The sequence below is a fragment of the Athalia rosae genome, chromosome 4 (assembly GCF_917208135.1).
Source record: "Athalia rosae chromosome 4, iyAthRosa1.1, whole genome shotgun sequence".
NCBI classification, from domain to species: Eukaryota; Metazoa; Arthropoda; class Insecta; order Hymenoptera; family Athaliidae; genus Athalia; species Athalia rosae.
Window position 1 is genome coordinate 17,556,169 of NC_064029.1, and position 22,911 is coordinate 17,579,079.

Below are 22,911 nucleotides of genomic sequence, written 5' to 3' on the forward strand. Positions count from 1 at the left end.
CCTTCACCCGCATTCTCCGTAGACGTAAAATCTCCGCGGAATATCTCTCAGCTACTACGTACATATTATACACAGGTATACGTACACGATCCGAGTTGAAAATCGAACCCGGAAGGGGCGGATATCTCCACCCGGAACGGATCGTCGTACACCGAAAATCGGCGCAATTCTATGATTCTATCCAACGGACGCAACACGTTACTGTAAATCCCAGGGAGAATCGTAGGCCGTGGAGTTTGCCTCATCGCAGAATCTAGATTAACCAGACATTCCACATTTACTGTCGTCTGTGTCTCGGGACACCACATAACGCTGTGTACCTACTCCTACGTGAAACGCTATCCCCCGAGTTACTTCCGCCTATAGCGTTACGCTGCAACGATGCGAAAATCAGTGGCTGCGATCACTATTTTTTTATTCGCGTTAAAAAAAAAAAACCGAAGGAAATTTCTACATTATTTTTATTCTTCCACGTGACCTTATCGTTTATTTCGGAGGGTTTCGATGCAACGCGGCAGAACCCTTATAGGCTAATTTCCGACGTCTTTGGCGTCATCAGACGGAGTAGAAAAACCGCGTGAATGGCGACGACGGAAAGAAGAGCGAGCAGTTGATTTTTTTTTTTCACTTTCATTCCGAATCTTATCAGCAGACATTCCATACATTCAGTTTCTTGAATGCAAACTTCATTCGGCGAGAGATTGTGCTTCTGTATCAAGGTGAATTCTTTTCATTCGTTACTATTTTATTCCCCCTATTCTCTGTTCCTATCGCTTCTCGTACTCTCCGTACGTTTTTACTCGGATATTAGGATTTTTTTTTATGTTTCTAATTCATTTTATACCGTTTTATTTCATCCACCTTCGAACGAAGTCGCGGTTACGTATGTACGAACGTGTACGTAGGTGGTGTGTACTAAAGTATATATTTTTTTGTTCTCTTATTTTGCGTCAACGTTGCGGCATGGCAGGCTTTTGTATGTATGGTGCGCAATGGCGTTAAAATCGCATACCAGAGAAACTCCTCCCGATGCTAGTCGTCCAAGGAGCGACGCAGAGGTGGAATAGAAATAGAAAACGAAAATGAAAATGGAAATGAAAATGGAAATAGAAATAGAGGCGCGAGCTCGGGGGGTGGATAAAACGTGAATGAGACTAAAAAAGAGGAGTAGAGAAAGCGGGAAAGAGAGAAAGGGGAAAAGCGGCAAAGATCTCATGTAATTACTGGAATCTCCAGCCACCAACACCTTCGCCAACTCCTCTAATTGCATTCTCGAGATTTCGGTAGTGTACAAGTAGGTACTTGGCAAACTACATAGATATACAATAGTGCGGTAACCAAGAACACTGCGATGCACATACTCTATGTATACTTTTATCTGTGTATTTGTACCGTACATAAGGACACGTACAATCCTACGTGTACATATACACGCACACATCCACTCGTACTACGTAAGTCTGAGTTTTCTACAACTTGGCCACTTCTTAGGCGATGAGGCGACCGACCCTTTCCGAAGTTTGCTCTTTTTAAAGTTTTCACAACTTTCACAAGTAGAGGAGAACCATCAAATTTTTAATTAATAATTTAAACACCCGCTCGAGATACCCCTCACGTACGACAAATAGACGACGCGACATCGTCTCGTAAACTAAACAGACAATTTTTTTGTCTTCAATTTTCATCCTTTTTTTTTTCCCCCCCCCCTCGCTGACATTTTTAATCAGCTTTACGTTCAGAGAAAAAACGAAAAAAAAAAAAAAACACCATTCGAGCGAATAATCATCCCCATTCGATAACCGCTGCGGGAATGAGGGGAAAAAAGTACATTAGATCTCCGCCGATCTTTAACCGACTGACCCAGAATAAGCCGGTAACGAGTCATGCGAACTTCTACTCGTACATTACAAAGCTCAAGAATGGTGTTTGAATTAAGCACATTATTTCTTCACCTCTGGCGTCCGGCCGGGTAAGTGGCCGGGTAACGCGAAGGTGGAATAAAAAGAAAGAAAGTGAAATACATAAAATAAGGGTAAAAGAAGAAACAAAAGAATTGAGGCTAAATATGGCGGAGAAAGGTTTTCTCCACCGCGCGCTATTCTCTGGTAAAGCTGAAAGCGCGCGAGACGGTCGGAGGTAGGTAGGTAGGTAGGTAGGTAGGTAGGTAACATACGTATAGCGCGTACAGTCTTCTAGATTGTGTAGGTTTGTCGTTCGCTGAAAAATATATATCGTCAGACCGAAATGAAACCGCGGGAACAATCCTCGGAGTCGGAGACTGTCTAATTTAATTTGCTCGGGGTCTTTTCACTCCGCATACGGCGGAGCCGGCCCGACACAACCACCACCACCGCCGTCGCCTAGGCAACTCGGTTGCAGAAAGCACATCCGCACAACCCTATCCCAGTTCTATAAAGTACATCCATAGCTGCTGCTGTTTACAACCCCAAGAGTTCAACTCCGGCTTCTTCTCGACGATTTTGACGCGCTCGCGGTTCCGCAAAATCTCATAAACGCGACCGAAACTTTCGCCGAGGCGACTCCGTCTCCTCCGGTCCCTCGAAAATTTTTTTTCCTATCCTCCGTGGTTTCTCCGATCTTTCAATTATACCGCGATACGATAATACGCATCGCCATCCATTTTTCATCCACCGAATACACGCCGGTATACGTACGTACGTAACATCGTTAAAGATTGCCTCCCGTTTGCTGCAGGGAATTGATGAATACGTGATTGATTATTCCCGAGGCACTTTACTCGTCTTATTAAAAAATAAATTGGCACGTCGCGCAGGTGGGTGGGTGGGCACGCACGTACCTACACGTGCTATCCTACCGTATGTACCGAAATGCGTGTACATACACATAGGTGGGCACGTACGTGCCTATTTATAAATTTCCCAGCAGTCATCCGTATACCGTCGTTAAAATTGCTCGAGGGTTTCTCGACTCAACTACTCATTTGAAATTTTCCAAGGGTAATGTTCATTGATCTTGTTAAGTCGGTGCCTACCAGTTACCTCCTTCCTTCTCGAGTAGGTCTTGATTCAATAGTCGGCTCGAGTGCACCAACCGTTCCTCGAGTAAGTCGAGCCACATTATACACCGCCGGTTGAAAGGCACACGACGCCGTTTCAGAGAGAGCGAAAAAAGAAGGGATTTTCGCGTGTCTTTTTTGTTTTTTGTTGTTTAAAAAAATTGGGAATTTCCGTTCGCACCGATCTACGAAACGCGATGTCTATTTGAGAATGAGAATGTCGGGCAATTCGAGGCGATAATTCGGGGCGATGAAGAGCTACGTGTGAGTTTAAATAAAAACAAGGATCGCGGAGTTTGCGAAGAAAATAAGGGAGAGTATAACGGATAACGGTCGTCGGGAAAAACTGAGCTGAAAGGGAAGAGAAAGTGGGAAGAAAAAAAAAAAAAGGGGGGGGAGAGTAAGTGAGGAATTAACAAAAGGTGGAATCGTCGAAGTAACTCGCCCCGCAAGTAAAAGAGACGCGCGCCCGAGGAATCGAGTTCACGGTTCTGATCTTCAAAGGGTATTTCAAGAAAATGGTCTTCTGAAAACCGCTGAAACTTGTCTTAGAAACGGTAATTATTTTTTACCTCCCGACGATTCCTTCTCTTCCCACCCCCTTCTACGGAAACCATAGCAGCCAACCTCCTTTTCCCTATCCCATTATTATCGTTACAACTATCAATCTTACTCTTATTATTATTACTATTAACACTGCCGTTCGTCGTAGAATTTTATCCACATGAATTACCCGTTGGTTTATTTATTTCTAACACTTTTTTCCATAACGCGTTCGAAGAAAAATAATTCATTTGTTGTACAATTTTTTGTTACTTTTTTTTTTTGATACTTTTTCTACTTTTTCCGCGCATACGTTTGCAGCTGAGAAATTATGAGTGGTAATAAATTTCTTTGAAGAACGGATCGAATTGTTGCATCGCGTTGCGTAGCGTGAGTTACTATTTTATGTGTACGGAGGCGTGTGTGCGCGGGTAGCAAGTACGTACGTATACGCAAGCTTGGAAATACCGTCGAGGCTGAAAATTGGAATGAATAGTTTTGCGGACTTGTTTTACCGGTGAACAACGGGTGGCAGAGGGTGCCCGGTAGAGAAAATATTTATCACGTCGAGACCAAGCCGTAGGTGGGTAGGATGGAACGGGAGGGGGATATAGGATAGGTAGATAGGTAACCTGCTACATTTCATTCTAGGCATTTTCGTCACCAGTGTTTATGCCCCGGTTGTAAATTGAACTGAGGAGACTCGACGTCGCGCGTACGTGTAACTCGCGAGAGTGTTCTTCTCAGTCGCTTACAAGATAGATTCATTGCTTGGCTGGACGCCCGAAAAGAAGCGACGATACTTTGATCGATTCAAAGTTAATCGGTGTCAATAGCCGAAGAGTAGTTCAATCGACTCTTGTATTTTTCCGTTCATCTCCCCTTTTATTTTCTCTCTTTTCAGTTCTCTTCTTCGCCAATTTACACCCGTAGCGAGTAGGTGGGTATCCGCGTTCCCTCGATCGCGACGGTTAACGATTTTAATCCTTTTGCGACTGCGGCGTATTTCGTACAATTCTAGACGAACGGGTTTTAAAAGATAAAGTCGAAGGAAAAGCGACGGCAGATTATAACCGACTTGATAACGATCGGTGAGACCGTCCCATCTGTCCGCTCCGAAGTTTATCCCGGTGTGAAAATTTTAGCTTTTCAAGAATTATAATATAATCCAAAATGTATTTATTAAGATTAAATCCTCGGCGTATAAGAGGCGGCAACTCGATTTGAATTTGGATCAAACTCGTAACTCGTTTTTTATAAGGTGGGCATTAAGTACCTAAGTGGATGAAAACGCGTAAAGCATTAAATTCAAACCACGGAAAATGTTGATAAAAATTTTCAATTTATCTACAGTGTTACTTTGGAAAGCATCCAAAATCCTCCGTAACACTGATCGTTACACAAGCTCATCCTGTGCCGTGGTTCGCTTAAAATTTAACGCTGTTATTCCACCAGCGGAACGAAAACTCAAAATATATTTTCCTAGAGCACGAAATTTCACGGATTTTCCCTACGAGCTCTCCAGTTGCGAGAGAAAAATTTCGTTTGGTCAAATTTTCATTTTTTCACATCACATATATCCACCGGTTATGAATAATGTAAACCGCATATAATTAATACGACGTGCTTAACCTTTTAGCGTTCTGGTCTCTCGTATGAAGACAGAATGAATATTCATTCGATTCGGTTAAGAGGTCGGTTTGAACCCTTCCGCCCTAAAGTTGGTCGCTCGTGTCTAGCGAACCTTTCAAGATTCCAAAATATAAATTCTACAATTTCGATGTGTGGCCGTCCCCGTCGAGGAGAGCGAATTTTTCCCGATCGATAAATTATTTATTTATTTTCTTTTTTTCACAACCGTGCGAAGTGCATGTGCAGCAGGGTTTACATCGCATATTGAGAAGCAATGGATTTTGGCGCAGTAAAAGCTTGATTCGATTATATATCTATTCTAGTTTTACGATTACAGCTGGTGTTGCAGATGGTATACCGTGAATATCGTCAAAATCTGGATGCGCCAGATATAAATCGCGCTTACGGATCAACGAGCAAGTTGGAACGGTTAGAATTTATAATTGAAATCTGTCACTGGTGGATATATAAATATACACACCCGCGTGCACGGGCACCGCACACACACACGTACAGGTACACCCGTGGTTTTCGATGGTAGGTATTAAAACGAAAAGAAATAGCAATCAATTGCGCCTATTGCGATTTAATTAAACGCCATCGACGATATCAAATTACCTATCGCGAATTGCACGTTTTACCTTTCCCCCCCCCCCCCCCCCCCTTCCCCCACACCCTCAGCTAGCGTAATTCGTTCGCGACTGCATACAGTTCGGTGATGCAGACCGATGTATAGCGGGTATATTATTAGTTAATATTGCGAAAATCCCTGACACATCGATATAACTTAATTAATTTTAAAAAATACAACTATAAATTCGCTCGTGCTACACACGCCGCTACACCTGTACAAAATTCTCCTCTATTTCTCTCTGCAGCGTAACGGACGGAGTCGTAATACAATTTCATATTAAATTCCAATTGTACGTATATAGCACACGGTGTACCGTGTACAATAATACATACAAAATTCGCGAAGGTGATTTCCGGACCAATTGTTATATAAATTATATTTACATTCGCTAACCGCGGTACAGATTAGAGCATATTATACCCACGTACATACTTCAACAAAAGCTTCTGATAAAACGATACAAATCGCACAGCTGTACACGTGTACCCTGGAAGATTCTTCTCTCTGTAGCAATAATTAACCGTACGTATAAATCTTAAGTTAATTTAAAATTGTTACTGTAAATTGGCGAAAATATATCAAAGGTAAAAAAGCTTGAAATAACATGCCAAGAGAAAGAAAAAAAACAAAAAAAAAAAAGAACTCGCGTTGTACTCAGTGACCGGAAGTCGCGTTATACATACAATCGAGATACGTAAACGAAGGGTAAGTTAGATGATATCTTTATAACGGGGTTAGTTTTTGTTACGTAGGATGTACAAATGTGCCCGTGTATCTACATACACGGGTCGCGTGGTTGCTGGTATCGGCGAGTTGGTGAAGCCCACCCTCTTTAATAACAACGAAAAACCCTTTATTGCTATTCGGGGGGTGTGTTTTTAATGCCCGGAATCGTTCGGAGTGAAAAAAAAAAATTGGAGCAAAAAGAGAAGGAAAAAATAAAAATGGGGGGCGGGGGGGGGGGGGGGAGGGAACGAGCTCAAAAACCAACACGAGCGGACCCCGTAACGCACACGGAAATTAATGCCAATGGCCAGAATCAGGAAATCGTTCATTCCACGGTCGACAGCCGCGCAAGCACGCATGTCGATAATTACTTTCAATTTTACCGTATCGATCAACCGGGAATTTTCGGCGTACAGCTTTCAAACATCTGGGACATTTGTTAATCGTTGCGAAAGCGTGATAAATCTAGAATCGCACGCGATATTATACCGGCCGGATAATCAGAGGCGAACGAATCAATTGTCCGGAAAATATCTACGCGAAAATGAATCAGCCGATCGGAAAATAGAGAGAAAAAAAAAAAAGAAAAAAAAGGAAACAACGCTCGCACATTTCGGTCTTCGACGTCTAATTCGCCACGCGCTGGGGGGGGGGGGGGGGAATTTGGAACGTGAATATGTAACATGCATACGCGGGGAGGAGGCTCACGTGTCCGATACCGAACAAAACCCGCTTAACGGTCGGCAGTTATCTGCGTAGCTATATCTATTCTCTATCCCGGATAGGCAGGGTGTATCCTAGGCTGCACCCAGGTTTCACATACCTAAGTAACGTCATACGGATATCGCGTTACCAGAAGCTCGGGGATATCTTCGCTTGCTTAGCTCGTGGTTTCCGACGATCTATGTCCTCGTAAATATCATCGAGTGTGGATTTCACGACGCGAAAACCTATTGGGGCGACGGCAAAATAATAACGAGATAATAAGTCGCCGATTTTACTCGCAGGTGGTTTCGAAGTCGTCACCCGATGCGTTGATTCTAATTTTTTTTTTTTTTTCTTTACCGTCTTTCCATCGAACGTGTAATCGAAAGGATTCGTTTTTTTTATCTGTTTCAGAAAATGAAGATGAGCAAAGTGGGTAACCAGACGAACTCCCAGGATCCACAGGCGGTTAATTCGCGAGTGTTTGTTGGGAATCTGAACACTTTTCAATGCAGTAAAACCGACGTTGAACGCATGTTTCAACGCTACGGGCGTCTTGCCGGTGAGTTCTGTTTATTCGTCTTATTAGCGCACCGCGGAGACTTTTTAACAAAAATCTTTCGAAAGAAACGCCAAAAGCAATTACTCTCTTCAACAACTCGAGCTAAATATTTACCCTCCAATTAAACTCGACCGAGATATCCGTTTCCGCTTTTCCGACTCCATCTCACGACCAATTCCTCTCACGCACAACTTCGGACAATACACGTACGATGAAATTTTGCTGATCTGATTTTTCTTTTTCGTTTTTTTTTTTTTTGTATTTTAGAAATTCTACACCCCTCTCCGTTATTTCTATTCCATTGAGCGTAATACCCCCATGAATCTGATGCGTTGATTACCTAGTTTCCGTTAATTGGCAAACAGGTCAGTGTATATGGGAATTCGCTTCTAGCACGACCACGGAGTCACGTCCAGTCAATTACGTGCTCCGTTTAGGCGTGACATTCCGAGATCAAATTGATCGATCATAGCTGGAAGGGTTACCGCATTAACTCTCAGGGTTGATATCTCTCTCCCACGCACAATGTATCGGTATACGTGACACGGTGCCGCGATTCCTCGAGATGAAGGAATAAACTAGAAGAAAAAAATCAAGACAGGAAAAACGCAGCTTGATAAAATTTCCGTTCGAACGAGTAGGTGGACGAGCGGCTATGGGATCCGACGTTATACTTGTTCGCGGACTCTGCATTTGAATATTTCGGTCAGCTCTATGGGATCAGAGGGAACAACGCTTGTACAGTGCTGACTAATTTCGCAGTCAGAAATCTCGGGTGTATCTAGCGGTGTCGCTGAGACGTCGTGTGTATACCTGTACATATATGTATATGTACAATGTACATACATATACGCAAACGTACCTATATAGGTACGTAGATCTTGTATAACGGTTACCGTGACCGACCGTGTCGGATTTGCAATCAACATTGCCACACCGATTCTCGTTTGCCTATACCCAGAGGGAAGTGCGATTCTCGTCATATCCAAACCGACGAACCAACCCCCCCCTGGCTTCCCCTTCCTTCCTATTAGACTGGGGTATATATCGCTGAATCCCAGATAACGTTTCAATTTCACACCGTCCACGCAAATCATCTGTTATTAGATGAAATAGAAATTCGCTTGTGCGATTCGTTTTACAGATGGTTAAGTTCTACCTCGATTCGTAGTTTTTTATTTATTTATTTCTTTTTTTTCTTCCAGAGTTCGCGTATTCAAAAAGTGGGCGCGACACTCACCCGTTGACAGGCCTATGATATACAATTTGGAACTCGGTCATATATTAGGTCCTCATTTTATGGGGGCGACGTTGGCGAAACGGGTGGCGGACGTCGTTAGGGGGTGAAACAACAAGAAGAACAACAGCGCAACAACTCGGTGGAGATTTGATTCGCTTTTCAATATAAAGGGACGCGCTTAGCTGAGAGAAATAAACTCTGGAGCGCGAGTCCTGTGCACTATTCTGTGTTACACCGTCCAGTCGCCACGCAGAAAAGCTCCTGCTCTTCTGTACCCACACTTCCCCCCCGACTCCACGTTCCACCCACGCTCGGCAAAGTCACGCTTTCTCTTCCCCTGCACAACTTCGTGTTTCAGTCACGCCGAGATAACGGCATTTTTATAGTGATTTCACCACTTTTATTCCTTCTGGTGTACAGGAGTTGAACGCCCCCTTCGAAATGGAAATAGGCGAGGGAAAATATCTTTGAATGCGAGAGGCTCGCTGTTCTACTTTGATTTCTAGACTGATTTTGATTTCTTTTTTTTTTTCTCTATTCAGTTTTGTGATGTTTTTTCCCCCCAGGAGAAACTGCGAGTCACTATAGGTGAGAATAAAGACCGACAAAAGATTACGTATGAATTTCGAATCGTAAAGAAGAATCGTCAGGACGATAGAGAAAAAAAGGGAGGAAAAAGAATCAAATTAAATTAGATTCGTTCGGGTATACATTTGAATATAAATGTATATGAACGAAAATGATAAAAAGAATTTTCAAATATGTACATAACGCGGGGAAGTGATTTAAAAATTGTGTAATAAAGTTTTGAAGCAGTCGAAAATATTTCCTAATTTATGAAAATCGAATACAACGGTTAATTTGAATTTAAGCGACTCCCGAAACGCGGGATGAGAAAATATATAAAAAAAAAAGGAAGAATTTCAAAAAAATAAGAGAAAAAAAAATCTTTGCAAATTGCTAATAACTTTTCCCCCCCTGTTTTATCTCTGGCTCTCCGTATTCGGAGTGTGCGAGAGGAGGCAGCTGCTCCTGTCGTATACCGATCTCATCTCGATTCAAATCTCGTGGCACTTCGGTCGTCTAGCTAGAGTAGGTGTGGTGCGCTTCTCAACTGAAAACCGGATTTTCTCTACATGCGGTTGTTGGAAACGCGTTCGCGATTTTGCATCCTTCTATCCTTTTCACGCACGCAAGCGCATCTCAATATTTGCCACGTGTGTATGCTTTTCGCAGATTTACCATTAAATATAAATAGAAAATACGATGGAAAATCCTTTCGAGCTTTTCTAGTTTCTATATTTTTCCGTTCGAATCTCCAGTATACGCACGTCCCTCGCGAGTCTACTAGCTGCACGAAGCGCGAAGATAACGATACGATGAATAATTCGGGTAACCGAAAGACGAAAGAAAAAGATACAACACAATCACATCGCTAGGAATATCTCATCCGGACCCGCATTATTCTCCGCATGGATTTACAATACTGTTTTTTTTGTTCTTACGTCACGCTACCATTTTTCAAACACCCCAACATTATCTGCGATCTCTCGGCTCGCACGTCTCACGACCCGGAGTCTCTAACCCCTGCAGCAGACAGCTAAACGTCAGGAGGCAGACGTGCGTCAAATTCTGATTTAGTTTGACACGAACGGCGAACATGAATAAAGATTAGAATTAGGAAACGTCGAAGACGATGTTCACCTACTTTCCCATTTTTTTTTTTTCGTTGTCTTTTGTCCGCCTCTTGAATCGAGTTGAAATATCGTGCCCCTGGACCGTGAATAAACATTTTACATCCAAGAGGGGGAAAATGAGTAAATAATTTCCATGTAATTTATGCGGGGCGAAGATTTTCCCGGAGACGTCGAGGAATAAAGGGGAGAAACGGCGGGCGACTATCAGTCAGGTATGGCGGAGGCAGTGGGTGAGAGGATTAATGCCGGACACCCCCGACGCCTGCAGTCCTCCGATAAACAGCTTACTTCGGTTCATGCCTCTGATAAAAAGCGCAGGGACAATAAGGTCGACGGAAAATGTCGACTGCGAGCACAGAAAAGGGGGAGAGATACTTTTCAAATAAACTTACTTGCAACGCGGGAAAATACAATGACGGTATTAACTGAAAGGGACAAACAATTCAGACTCGGAGTACTCGACCTCCGCGAAATAAAATTCATGGCGGTATAAGAGCGGACTACACATGCTTGAAAATTCACATCCTCCAGAGTTCCCGGAAACTCACCCCAAACAAGAACTTATTTTCTAAATAATGTTCATCTCACGAGTACGATATTCCCAGTTTTTTCTCATTACTTCGTCGCTCGATTTTCGGTGGCAACGAGAATTACGTACGGAAAATCAAGGTCCATGAACAATACGAGTTCAGCAAATCCGTGGGGGTAAGAATCGTCGATCGGACTTATTGAGTAACAAAAGGGCAAATAAAGGGCGCAAAAATGGTCGAGAAAAAAGGTGGTGTAAACAAGGCTGGATTTCCCGGCACCTCGGGGAACGCGTGCCCTATTTGTTTCCTTTTTTCTTTTTTTTTTTTTCTTTTTCCTTCTGGTACAAAATCCCTAAGCTCCAGCCGATCTTACACGAGAGCTAAGAAATGAAGTTTGTACAAACCTCCAACGATGGAACGCTCACCAATTTTTCCCTGATTTTTGTTGCAGGCATTTCCATGCACAAGGGATACGCCTTCGTACAATTCACCAACCCTTTCGATGCCCGTAGTGCCTGCCTCGGCGAGGATGGCCGAACTGTCCTAAGTCAGGTACTCGGTGAGTGTCCCCAGTGCTTATGTGAGTGTATAGCGAGTCTTCAATTTATTACTACTACACTACATTTTAACACTTGAACGAAAAACGAACTCGAAGAAGACGTTCGAAAATTAGATCGGAACGCTTGATCGCAATTATTCATCGAGTCACAGCGATGGAATTATCGTGATTGAAAATTTCACTTACCCAAATTCGCGTCGCCGCAAACTGCGCAATTAATTACAACCGATAGCTCAACTTATTGTTAACGTTCGATTTTCGGAACAATAAATTCCTCAATCGTCTGGTGATACGTGAGAACGTAAAATTTACGACCGCTATCGCCGTGAGCCAAACTTCGAATGAATGTAAATGCGAAGTGTCTCGCAGCGAGGCGAACTACGGAATGAAATTTTCAGCCAGTAGACGTACGCCAAAGGTCAACACGCTCCAAACAACGGATCAAAACAATGCCCAGACAAGCGTTACGACTACGCGTCGAAAACATCCGAACACTATTCCGCTGATTTCTTACGATCGCGTTGTAAGAAAATTTCATCAATTGATCAACCGACGATGTTGGACTATTGAAAAATCGGCTAATCTAACGATACTTTTTCACCTCAATTTTTTTATTTTCACTCCGAATAGCTCGTAGTTAAGGTAATTCAGTTTGGATGCGCAAAGCTAGAGAAAGAGGTGGTACAGGGATAGCGAGGGAGAGAAATATAGGAAATATATTTTCAGCTTTCACTCGACGCGCAAAGCCGTGACCTCGGGCAGCAGCAGTTTCTACCGGCAAGTGCAGCTACGGTATACCTATACAGAAATTTATACGCGTACAGAGTTTTTACTGGTGTAATCCGTTAGTGTTTCTACGGGCATATTGTGACTGAATATACGAACGGGGTGGGTACTGTGAATAAATTTCTACGTGTTTGTGTGCGTGCGTGCGCGGCAACAGCGGGTTGTAGGGATGGTCAGTTGAAAGTCCGTGCGTCTGATCAATACGACGACGCAACGGAGTCCCTTTTTACCTCTACATTCCGTATCCTTTATATATTTTTTTTTTTTTTTTATTCATTTCTCATTTCTGTATGGACTTTTGTCCGGAATTAATTCTACCGCAGAGTCTATATCCGCGAAATCTATCGGCGTATTTCGATCGAAGGACGAAGTAAAAGGACGTTCGTAAAATGGGAGAATTAAGCTGACGCGTGAAATCGAAGACTACGATTTTCCTACATTATTTTCGCAAGGACGAAAAACCAAAGATCACGCGCCGACCCTTCGATGTCCGAGCAATTTCGGATCTCCCTGAGACGGGGAGAAAAAATCCAGACAAAAGAGATGAAAAATGATAAAGAAGTCGAATTTTTTTGCATTCGCAGAATCCGTTCGGCGAAAAGAAAAATCTGTAGATAAAAGTAACGGAGAAACAGCGTGGACGGTTAAAGAGAATGGTACAGGGAGTAGAAATGACGAAGGAAAGGTTGAAGGGTGAAGGTAGCGGGGGGTGGGGGTTGAAGTTGCTTTGTGAATCGGGAGAAGAGCCTAATCCGGCTTGGCGAAATAAGATCACGCTTTGACCAGAAGTGGCACGTCCGCCGGATAAGACAAACACGTGTGCGAAACCACCCCGGTGGTCCCGGGTAACCGTCGCGCTCACGTGACATTGGCGGCTGAATTTTTCGAATAGAATTCCTCCTCGCAGCTACTTGCCGCAAACCTTTCTTCCGGCTAATGCAAGAACTGTGTTTCACGTCACATATACGTACGTACACGTAAAAAGAGAATCAAGGAAGAAAAAAACCACCGCACACGACACGTTTCTACATTCTCTATTTCTCTCTCTCTCTCCTCTATCCGCGACGGTTTCAGTTCTCTATTCGAAAGTCTGGCGGTCGAAGGATTGCACGGAACGCGCTGCATAGGTGCGGCCCCTTGACTAGTTGCCGAAGCTGTCCTCGATTTTTGTGCGGGAATATCCCGGCTACCCTGCGTTTCCCCCCTATTTTCTCGATAAAAGTGCAAACTGTTCGTCTGTCTGGAACAGACCATATATCCCGCCTGTATAACACGCTATAGGGTTCTCGCGACGCAGATATATGCCCGGTACCAGCGGCAGCCACGGTAACAGCGACAGATGTATCGGGGAAACTGGTTCACTTGCGATGTAAAATAAAACGGCAAAGGAAAGGAGAAATAGGAAGGAAAACTGCGGGGAAAAGAATGCTGCTTTTTTTTCCCTTCCTTTTCTTTTTATTTGCCTGTTTTTGTTTTTCCTTTCTATATCTCCTCTTGGAAAGTAGCCCGGAAATTCGGAAGGATCCGGTTTTGCCCGACGTTGTTTCGAACCGCAGCTATGGAATATCCAGAAAATATACAGCTGCTGCAAGAGCCTTCTTAGTTTTTTGTTTCTCCATATTTTTTTTGCAAACACAACGAGGGCGGATACTGCATATCGGCGATATCGCGTCTTACCTTTTTTTACGTTAACTTCGAGAGATACGAACAAGGATTTGATTTGTCGGTCGCGTTCTTTTTTTTTCTACCCCGGCACAGTTATTTCCGCGTATGATTAAGCCCTGGTGAAAAACGTAGATGGTAAGGGAAAAAAAAAAAGGTAAAAAGTATATCTCAGATCGAACACCCCGTATAGGTACCACTATGTCGTATTGTACATTATATACACGGTATAAAGAAGATATCAAATCTCTACGGGGGATTGATAAGGTCTCTGTATGGCTACTGGCAATAAACGGCAATAAAATCCCCCTCCGGCCCCCCCCCCCCCCCCCCCCCGTTCGCTTCTAGGGGATCCAAACCCCTCGCGCATTACGTACGTGGTTGGTTCGTTATCCTTCTCAACGGCGGAAAAACGCGCCCGATCGCATCGAACGGAGCGGATCGTTTTTCGATATATTGGAAATAACGACGATTCAATACTCTTATACCCAGCGCGATTACAACGGATGACGATTTTCGATGTACCTATCCGATGAGTGTGTGTAAAAGAACGTCGATCTCCGGGTCCCAACGCTGCGGGGGGAGTAAAAAGGGTTGAGAAACACAATCCCGAATGGAAGAAGTAGGAAAAAAGCAAAGTACAAGCCACCCAAGAAGTCACACTTGTAATTATCAAAGAGAATTCTTTTTTCGTTCCATTTATGTAAATTCAAAGGGAGAGGAATAAGAGGAGCTCGCCGTGCAGTGTAATAATGACGGGGCGACGGCGCGCGGTGACGGTAGGAAAATCTCCGGAGTAACGGCAACAGCAGCAGTAGCAGCCGTCATCCTCTGATCCTGTAGGATTACCGGGACTTTTATTAATACACATGCTACCATGGCGTCGCTTTGCTTTGTCCGTCCCTTTTACGCTCGCTGTCCACAAGCTGGTCCCGATCCTCCGGGTTTAAATCAAACGACGGTCGTCGCGGCGTATTGTTCCCGTCCTTCGCGCCCGGCACGTCGCGCGTCTCCCCCACGTTTCCTCCAACCCCGGTTTCCCCTTCCCTCTTTTATCTCTCTCGGCTACGCGCGTCTGTCCATCTTTTGCTCATCTTCGACCCGCCGAAAGGCGAAAGGGATAGAAAGTGGCGAGTGTGAGTGCAGCCCGCGCGGTTTTCACCGGAAGGAATTATTTATCGTCCTACAGGACTTTATCCGGCGGAGTTTCGTACATCACGTATGGTCCACGCGACCTTTCTTCTCTTCGGTTCCGATACCGAAATCAAGGGTCGGGACTTCCTACCCGCTATATATACTGTACCGAATCGGCAGGTCTTCTAAACCCGATCCAATTAATCTCGGCAAAGACGATGACCCGTAGCGGACCAAAAATCCTTTTCGGCCTCCTCGGATGTCCTATACGTCCTCTAATTCGATCGGATATTATTATTACCAGAGGGGTTCTAAAGCGAGAATAAAATGAGTTGGATTCGATTTTCTTCGCGCTCGTGTCACGCGTTTCGGGTGGTCGTCTTTAAAGTCGGCGAGACGTTTTGGCTCGCGATACGAGATGTATAAAGTTTGAGCACGAGTACCGTAACGGGAAGGTGCATGCGAGACCGTCAAAGTGGAGTGAAGAGAAAGAAAAAAAAAAAAACACGAAGGTAAAGAAGATGACTGAGAGGCGACAACAGTGGGATATAACGAGCGACCGTTGACATTAACCTTCCCGGAGAGAAACGTCGTTTGAAAATTTCAACCTTGCGAAATTTCAACTAGCTCTTATGTACCCGAACCTAAATTCACGTAATCATCCCACCTAGACTACGTCTAACGTTCCAGATTCGCCGTTGGCTACTTCTGAAACGTCTCAAAAGATCACTACGAATGATTCACCCGTCCGTCAACGGCGATGAAGATCAAGCCAACTCCGCGTGCCACCGACCGAGTGAGCTACAACTGAAACGCGCCACGGAACAAAATTCTGCGATAGAAAACATCGTTGAAAAAAGAGAAGAAAATAAAAGTCTGCCCAATTTTTCGGTCCAACGATTCGCTCCAAGTAACCCCATCAGAAAATCCTCAGCATAATCAACGATAATAATTGAATTAGGTAATTAGGCACGAAAATTATTTGGCCACTATTTTTTCGCTTCTAAAAACGTCCAATTTCGTAGCTTCTGGTCGATTGCGATTGCGTTTTTTTGGTTCACTAGTTATACTCTCCCGATTCAACTCGTGTCAAAAACGTATTTCTGCTGAAATTTCATACAACTTCTACGCGTTATCCGCCACTCCGTCGACAAGTGTTACGCGAGAATACCCGCGCGTCACTTTCGATTCGAGCCAATTAAACAATTTCTTGCTATTCGCTTTTTTTCTATACCGTTCGGTGAAATTTCAGGACCAGTCGTCGCGACGTCGTCGAGGCAGAATAATAATTGGGATCCGTATCTTATTATTTCTGTATAGTACGTTTAATACGGAGAAGAGTTTTTCTCTTTTCTTCATCTACACTTGCGTATACTCGAATTATTGATGTTTCATGCTCTTTTAGATATACGTATGTTCCGTGTCATTGCCACGTGATATTATAACGAAGTGCTAGGCAACGTTGAATATACACCGAAAAGACGAAATTAGACGTGTCACATTATATTTCTGCCCGAGTGCTTCTCTCTAAATTTAGCCAAAGAAAGTAAAAAACGAAACCGGTGATAGGAAAAAAAAAAATAAAATAAAATAACGAAAAAAAAGCGGAGAGGAAAAACGATCTTTGATCTGATGTTACAGAGATCTAATGTAAGAATGATTCGCCTTTCGCTACGCCGAACTTTCGCTTTCACCTTTCTTTATTTTTTTTCAATTTCATTTAAAAGTGTGCAAATGATAAAGCTAATTATTTGTGATATTGCGCACCTCTTTACCGCTCGACTGCCCCACGAAAAACGAAGAGTCGGAGCGAAGAAAGTACAGCTTTACGGGGAAAGAAGTAGAAAGAAAATAATATAAAGGAAAAAAATATGTATCGCGGAGAGGAAAATGTCGGGGTGAAGAACAAAAAAAAAAAAAAGATCATCGACGTACCCCAGTTTTCTTTCGCAGAAATGTCTTGAGAATATTGAACGAGTCTCCGGAGGGTTTTTTTTTTGTTTGTTTTTTTCTTTTTACAAGAATTTTACGAAATTGATATGCTTAGAGAGAAGAATAAAGGGAAAGAGGAAAAGAAAAAAAGTCGAATTCTATTGAATTATTGATCCCGTCGATCAGAACCGTCCGGTGTGCGGTAAGTTTCGCAGTTTCGCAGTTTCGCAGAGCATGAAAACTGACCTCACAACACCCCGGGTCGGTTTTACTTAACCGTTAGTTCCAGCTCGGGGTCCACCGCGTGGACGATATGAGAGCGGAGGGTGATCGTAAAAATAAATCCTTTCAGTGGCTACCATTGCTGAAAATAAAGGTTTTACTATCGGTAGTTTTCCAACGATACGATTGCATTTAATCCTGCCGAGTCCTGAAGAGAGTCCCGCTGGACGAAGACCGACCGACTGTTGCTCGTTTTTGTTCATAATACGTCTCGCGGCCTCCGGCTACTGTACCGTAGTGCAGAAAATATCGTATCCAGCGATTCCCGTCCGTTCTTCTGAATACGCGCTAAAAGCCGACGCTGAAACTCATGAGGGTATATAATCCTGGCTTTCGCGATTCTCGACTACATTCATCCCGCTTTTTTACTCTTCCACCCCCTCGACGCCCGGGCGTCCGTCTGCTCGCTGCTCTTTTCTCCTTCCACATCGTACTGCAGGTATCCGTATAGTGTACGTACGGTACGGTACGGTACGGTACGGTACGGTACGTGAAGCTCTTACCGCGCACACGTCCCCGATCGCGAAATTCATCATCATTTATTTTATACCTGCATAATCACGTTGAATTTCCGGCAGTAATTTTACACAGCGTTAAAGTACAGTAGATACCGTTTTTCCCCACGACTTTTCAATCTCTAAACGTTTCTGTATCAACGTTCGTAGAGCGAACTGGAAGATCTCTCGCATTGAAGCAATAACGTTAATAACGAACCACCTTTTCTCCAAACAAATAAAATGCACGATACCAGATGTGATGAACTAGCGGTAACATCTGTTACCATAAAAGACGCCTGTGATTAACTTCAAAGGGATCACTGCCCTCGTTGATACGCGTTGAAAAGTTGGAATATATCACTGTGCGTGTCGCGTAGGGATGTGTCGCGACGTCATCGTATTAATAATCCCGAGACACGAAATTTACCAAGACGAAAAAAAAACTCCACAACAAATGTACCTATCACCGAATCATGTCGGACAACTTTTGCGAACGGCAGATTTGAAAACTTCCCACCATTTTTTCTTTTTTCTTCTATTCCCTTTTTTCAGGGGGTTGCTCTGAAATCATGTCTGACTTTAACGGGAATCAAGAAAAAAAAGCACTTATATATTACCAGGTCGTATGAAAAGCCAACGAAAAAAAAGAAGAAATTAAAAAGAAAAAGGAAAGAAAATAATTAACACACATACGTATGTGGTGAATAAATTTAAAACTGCACAAAAATCCGTAAAAATAGAACTAGAGAAATAGAGAAAGAAAAAAAAGTGAAAAGTTTGTGTGCCGCAACCAGACGATGAGGTATGAAAAAAAAATGCGGTTAGAATTTTCGCAGTCGCGCACAAGTGTGTATACGATTAACGTGGGGGTTAGTTATGAAATCACGTTACTTGTTGAGTAATTAATTAATGTTTCCCAATTAGCGGTGTCGTCGTCTTGAAACAGAGTCGCGTTATCGGTAATGAGACGAAATCCCGTATCCCCTTTGCCGTCGGTAGTTTGATTGCACATTAACTACATACTGCGTTATATTCCGCACTGCACAACTCCGAGGATTTCGAATATTTTCGTGTCTCTCTTATAATAATCAAAAACAAGGGAGGAAATATCGCGGCACGAGGAGTCGCGTATATATATATATATACGGTGCGACGGAGGTGCATTATGCAAAGTGTGGCATATTTACCCGCGTTAACTGGTGACGAATTTAATTAATTAGCCCGTGAGATCACTCGTTGAAGTTGAAGTACTTCAACGCGCGATAATTTATTTTATTTTATTTTATTTTATTTTTCCCCATCCTTCGCCATTTTGATCCTCTCAAGTTTACACGCGTCAGAGATTATTTCTCTCTACGTTCCCGTTTCACGTAGCCCGGCAGCCCAGGTTCGACTCGGCGCTGATATATTTGCGTTAGCGGTGGGTTTTAACAGTGATTTTAGTATCGGACAGACCGGTCGGTCCTTGCCGCAGCGCAATATTAAGCTCTCGCAATGTTCTCTCTGTAAAGCTATCGCGCGCGATTGTAAAGCAGAGTAGAAAGAAAAAAAAAAAAAGCGGGGACCAGCTACTACGGCACGTGAAAACAAAGAGGCCGGGAAACGGGGAATGGAAAGTAGCCATGGCTGCCGCTGCACTTGGTGAATTTCCGAGACCGTGCAGACGTACCTACTTCGAAATTCACTGAGGAATGCATGATTTATATCACACGTGAATACACCCCGGCGCACGCAGTACCCGACTCGAGATAAATTTATTGAATTTTAATTTCGAACGAATTAAAGTTGCTTTTATTTTTTTATTTTTTTTTTTTCTTGTTTAACGGAGTGAGAAATTAAGCAGCTGCTGCTGCTGTCGGTCGTTTCGATTAGATAGACTCGATTTTGATAGAAGCGACGGGGTGCGATAAATAATTTTATTACGTTTAGCGTCACTCGCTACTACCGCATAAGCTATATACATACATATATAGGAGTAGGTATTATACGTGCCGTTTTACGACCATTAATCGACTTTTATAGGGAAATTTTCAAAGTTGTAAAGTGAACTATAAAATATATATTATATATCGGATCCACTTTCTCTCTTTTTTTTTTCTCCTCCCTCTCTTTCTCTCATTCCCCGGACTCACCCCAATATTTTCACATTTATCTACGGCTGGGTGTTCGCGGAAACACAAGAGCGGGTAAAATCGACGATTGCTGGAGGCATCTTGTATCGCGGGGCGAGGCTGGGGGGGCGAGGGGTTTCAACCCCTCTTTACGTAGCTTACCTAAGGTCGACTTCTATATCCCGTTTCTGAACTATAAGTTAGTATTGGTAGAACGATCGTAAATAAGGCCGTTTCGGTCAATATCAAAAGGTATATACAGAAACGATACTCGAACTGTTTCCACCCCCGCAATTTCTGTTCCATCAGTTTTGTATGTATACATGTATATCCGCCATAAATCTCACCCCCGAAACAACGAGTTCGTTTCTCGTTTTGTTTTCTTTACCCACGTTTCATTTATTTATTTTACCTTCCGTAGGAATTTCTCATAATAAAAATCTGATCAAACCGGGCGCGTGTATATAGATACCCGTACACGATACACCGGGTATACAAATATGCTATATAAAGTCGGAGATATTCAGTTACTTAATTTTACGCGCTAATCTTATATTGGGGAAGTTTCGTCGTCTTTATATATATATATACGAGAAAGTTCTCAGATGATGTGGCATGTATACAGTTACTTGGCAACTTACCCTTACCACTCTTAGCATCTCGTCTAACTCCCTGTCCCCATCTTTATACTCATCCCTCTTCCGTAACTTCTCTACTCCCGCACCCACGTTTTCCGACATCGCTACTTGACGGAGCGAAAAGTATGATAGATTACCGAGTCACGGGATGAGGATAAAAAAAAATAAAATAAAAAACAAAAAACGAAGAGGAGGAAGAATGATAGAAAAAAAAAGACCGCACACGCGAACGAAGGATGATGAAAAAAAGTAGAACAGAAAACATGAAGAGGAAGAAGTGCGAGCGAACGGTGTATTATAATCGCATATAAATTGAAAAACTAGGCGCACGGTGGCTGCTGTGCAGTAACTTTATTTTTTATTCATACATCCGCATTATTTTAAACATTTTTTCCTCTCCTCTTTATTTTTATATAAAGTAACCACCGCGCCACCGTCCGCCCTGACGGTACGATAAGGGTGCCCTGCTGCTGTACTGTATTTTTGCATGCGGACCCCGTTAAAACCGAGGGGATTTTCATTCCTGAGCCTAACAAACTGTGCTTATCTTTTTGGCTTAGTTTTCCATCCCCCTTTTTTTTTTCACCACCTTAAACTGCCGGGACGACGTTCTTAATAAGGTTTGCCCACCTCGCCGGCTTTCGAAGTGGAAAAAAAACGAATAATTTACGCTACGAAAAATTTCACCGTCATTAGACTTTTTCTCATCGAATTTGTTTCGAATACGTTTTGAAATCATAGTTAAAATTCGATGAGTTTTTTTTTTGTTTTTTTTTTCATCAACTATTTTCCGGAAAGTTAGTTTTTAATTTCAAACAATCGTCATAAATGGACTTTGCAAAGCTTTGCACTACCGTACGCCACAACAGATGGAAACATTGGATGCGACACGCTATGTCACACCGAGAGAATTGAATATGAAGTTCGAACGATCGAAATATAGCCAATCAAATAGCTTTTTCCACCGTAAAATACCCGACCAACTTCCACTCTTGTTTAAAACTGTCGATACGTCGAACGCTAGTCGTTGAAAAAAATCGTGACACACGCGGCCACGTTAATCCTGCGGAAAAACGAATGACTTAAAATCGCAAAAGTATTTTAACTCGGCGAAGTTTTCTCTTTTTATTTTCACCTCCTTAGTTCGAAGGGGTCATTCGCTCGAATCCTATCCCGCGAACGAAAGAATACGGGGGAGAAAAAAGGAACAAATTTATGTAGAGATGAAAAAAGCTACCGGTCGGGGAAAAATTTGAGGCGATATCGCGAGAGATGTCGAAGGGTCCGCTCTCAGGCTTGAGCCGAAAAAAAAAAGGAGGGACGGCGTCTAGGGGAGGAAGCCTCTAGCTGCTGCAGAGAGAACCTCATGGGAAATTCCGTTGGAATCTGAATAAATCGAAATACAAAGTGATTCTCGAACTTAAATTAGTTTCCGGGTGGTGCCTCAAGAAAAAGAGAGGGTTAGGCGGTAGCCGTCACGCGAGCGTAGGACCCCTTCTTTCTCCTATTTCTTTATCGGAATTTTTTTGTCCCACCCCCGCACCTCCCCAAAAGAGACGATTTACCGCGCGACTATTTTATGGTTGTCACGTGTTTTATAGACGGCGTATCAGAGCTGCCTTACCGTACGTACAACCCATACGCTCGTGACATTCCGTAGGACAGTCGATGGACGGCGGATTTTCCGCGAGAGCTTTTTATCGGTGGGGACAAGCTGCCGTCAGGTGTTTCTCGTTTTCTTCGGAGGGGGGGGGGGTTCCCTTTTAGACGAACTTTGGGCTTAGAGAGCCGCTGTCAAATTTTTCCCGATCTTTCTTCAGTCGAAAGATTGACCAGTTCCGTTGTCTTTTTTTTTTACTCCTTTTTCTCCCCCCCTTTTCCTCGGCGTTCAGCCAGCCGTTCGATTTCTCTCTCGTCCCCGCCCTTTTCCATCATCTTCGCGGGGCTCGTTCCCCGTTTTTCGTAGCTAGCGGCTCATTCGGGCTCGATTTCCGAATCCCGTTA

At 43.3% G+C, this 22,911-nt stretch overlaps 1 protein-coding gene across 6 annotated transcripts in view; it reads left to right on the top strand.

Moving 5' to 3' along the window:
* The window catches only part of LOC105688785, a 148,062-nt gene that overhangs the window by 57,302 nt on the left and 67,849 nt on the right, over window positions 1-22,911 (top strand). For 3 of the 6 annotated variants that reach the window (XM_048654851.1, XM_048654848.1, XM_048654849.1), the window contains 2 exons: window positions 7,692-7,839; window positions 11,758-11,886. In XM_048654851.1, the coding sequence (XP_048510808.1) occupies window positions 7,695-7,839; window positions 11,758-11,886 (274 nt within the window). In that variant the 5' untranslated portion in view covers window positions 7,692-7,694. Of the gene's footprint in view, window positions 1-3,435; window positions 3,595-6,346; window positions 6,369-7,691; window positions 7,840-11,757; window positions 11,887-22,911 lie in introns of those variants that run through there. The other 3 variants (XM_048654850.1, XM_048654852.1, XM_048654853.1) reach the window with 3 other exon arrangements.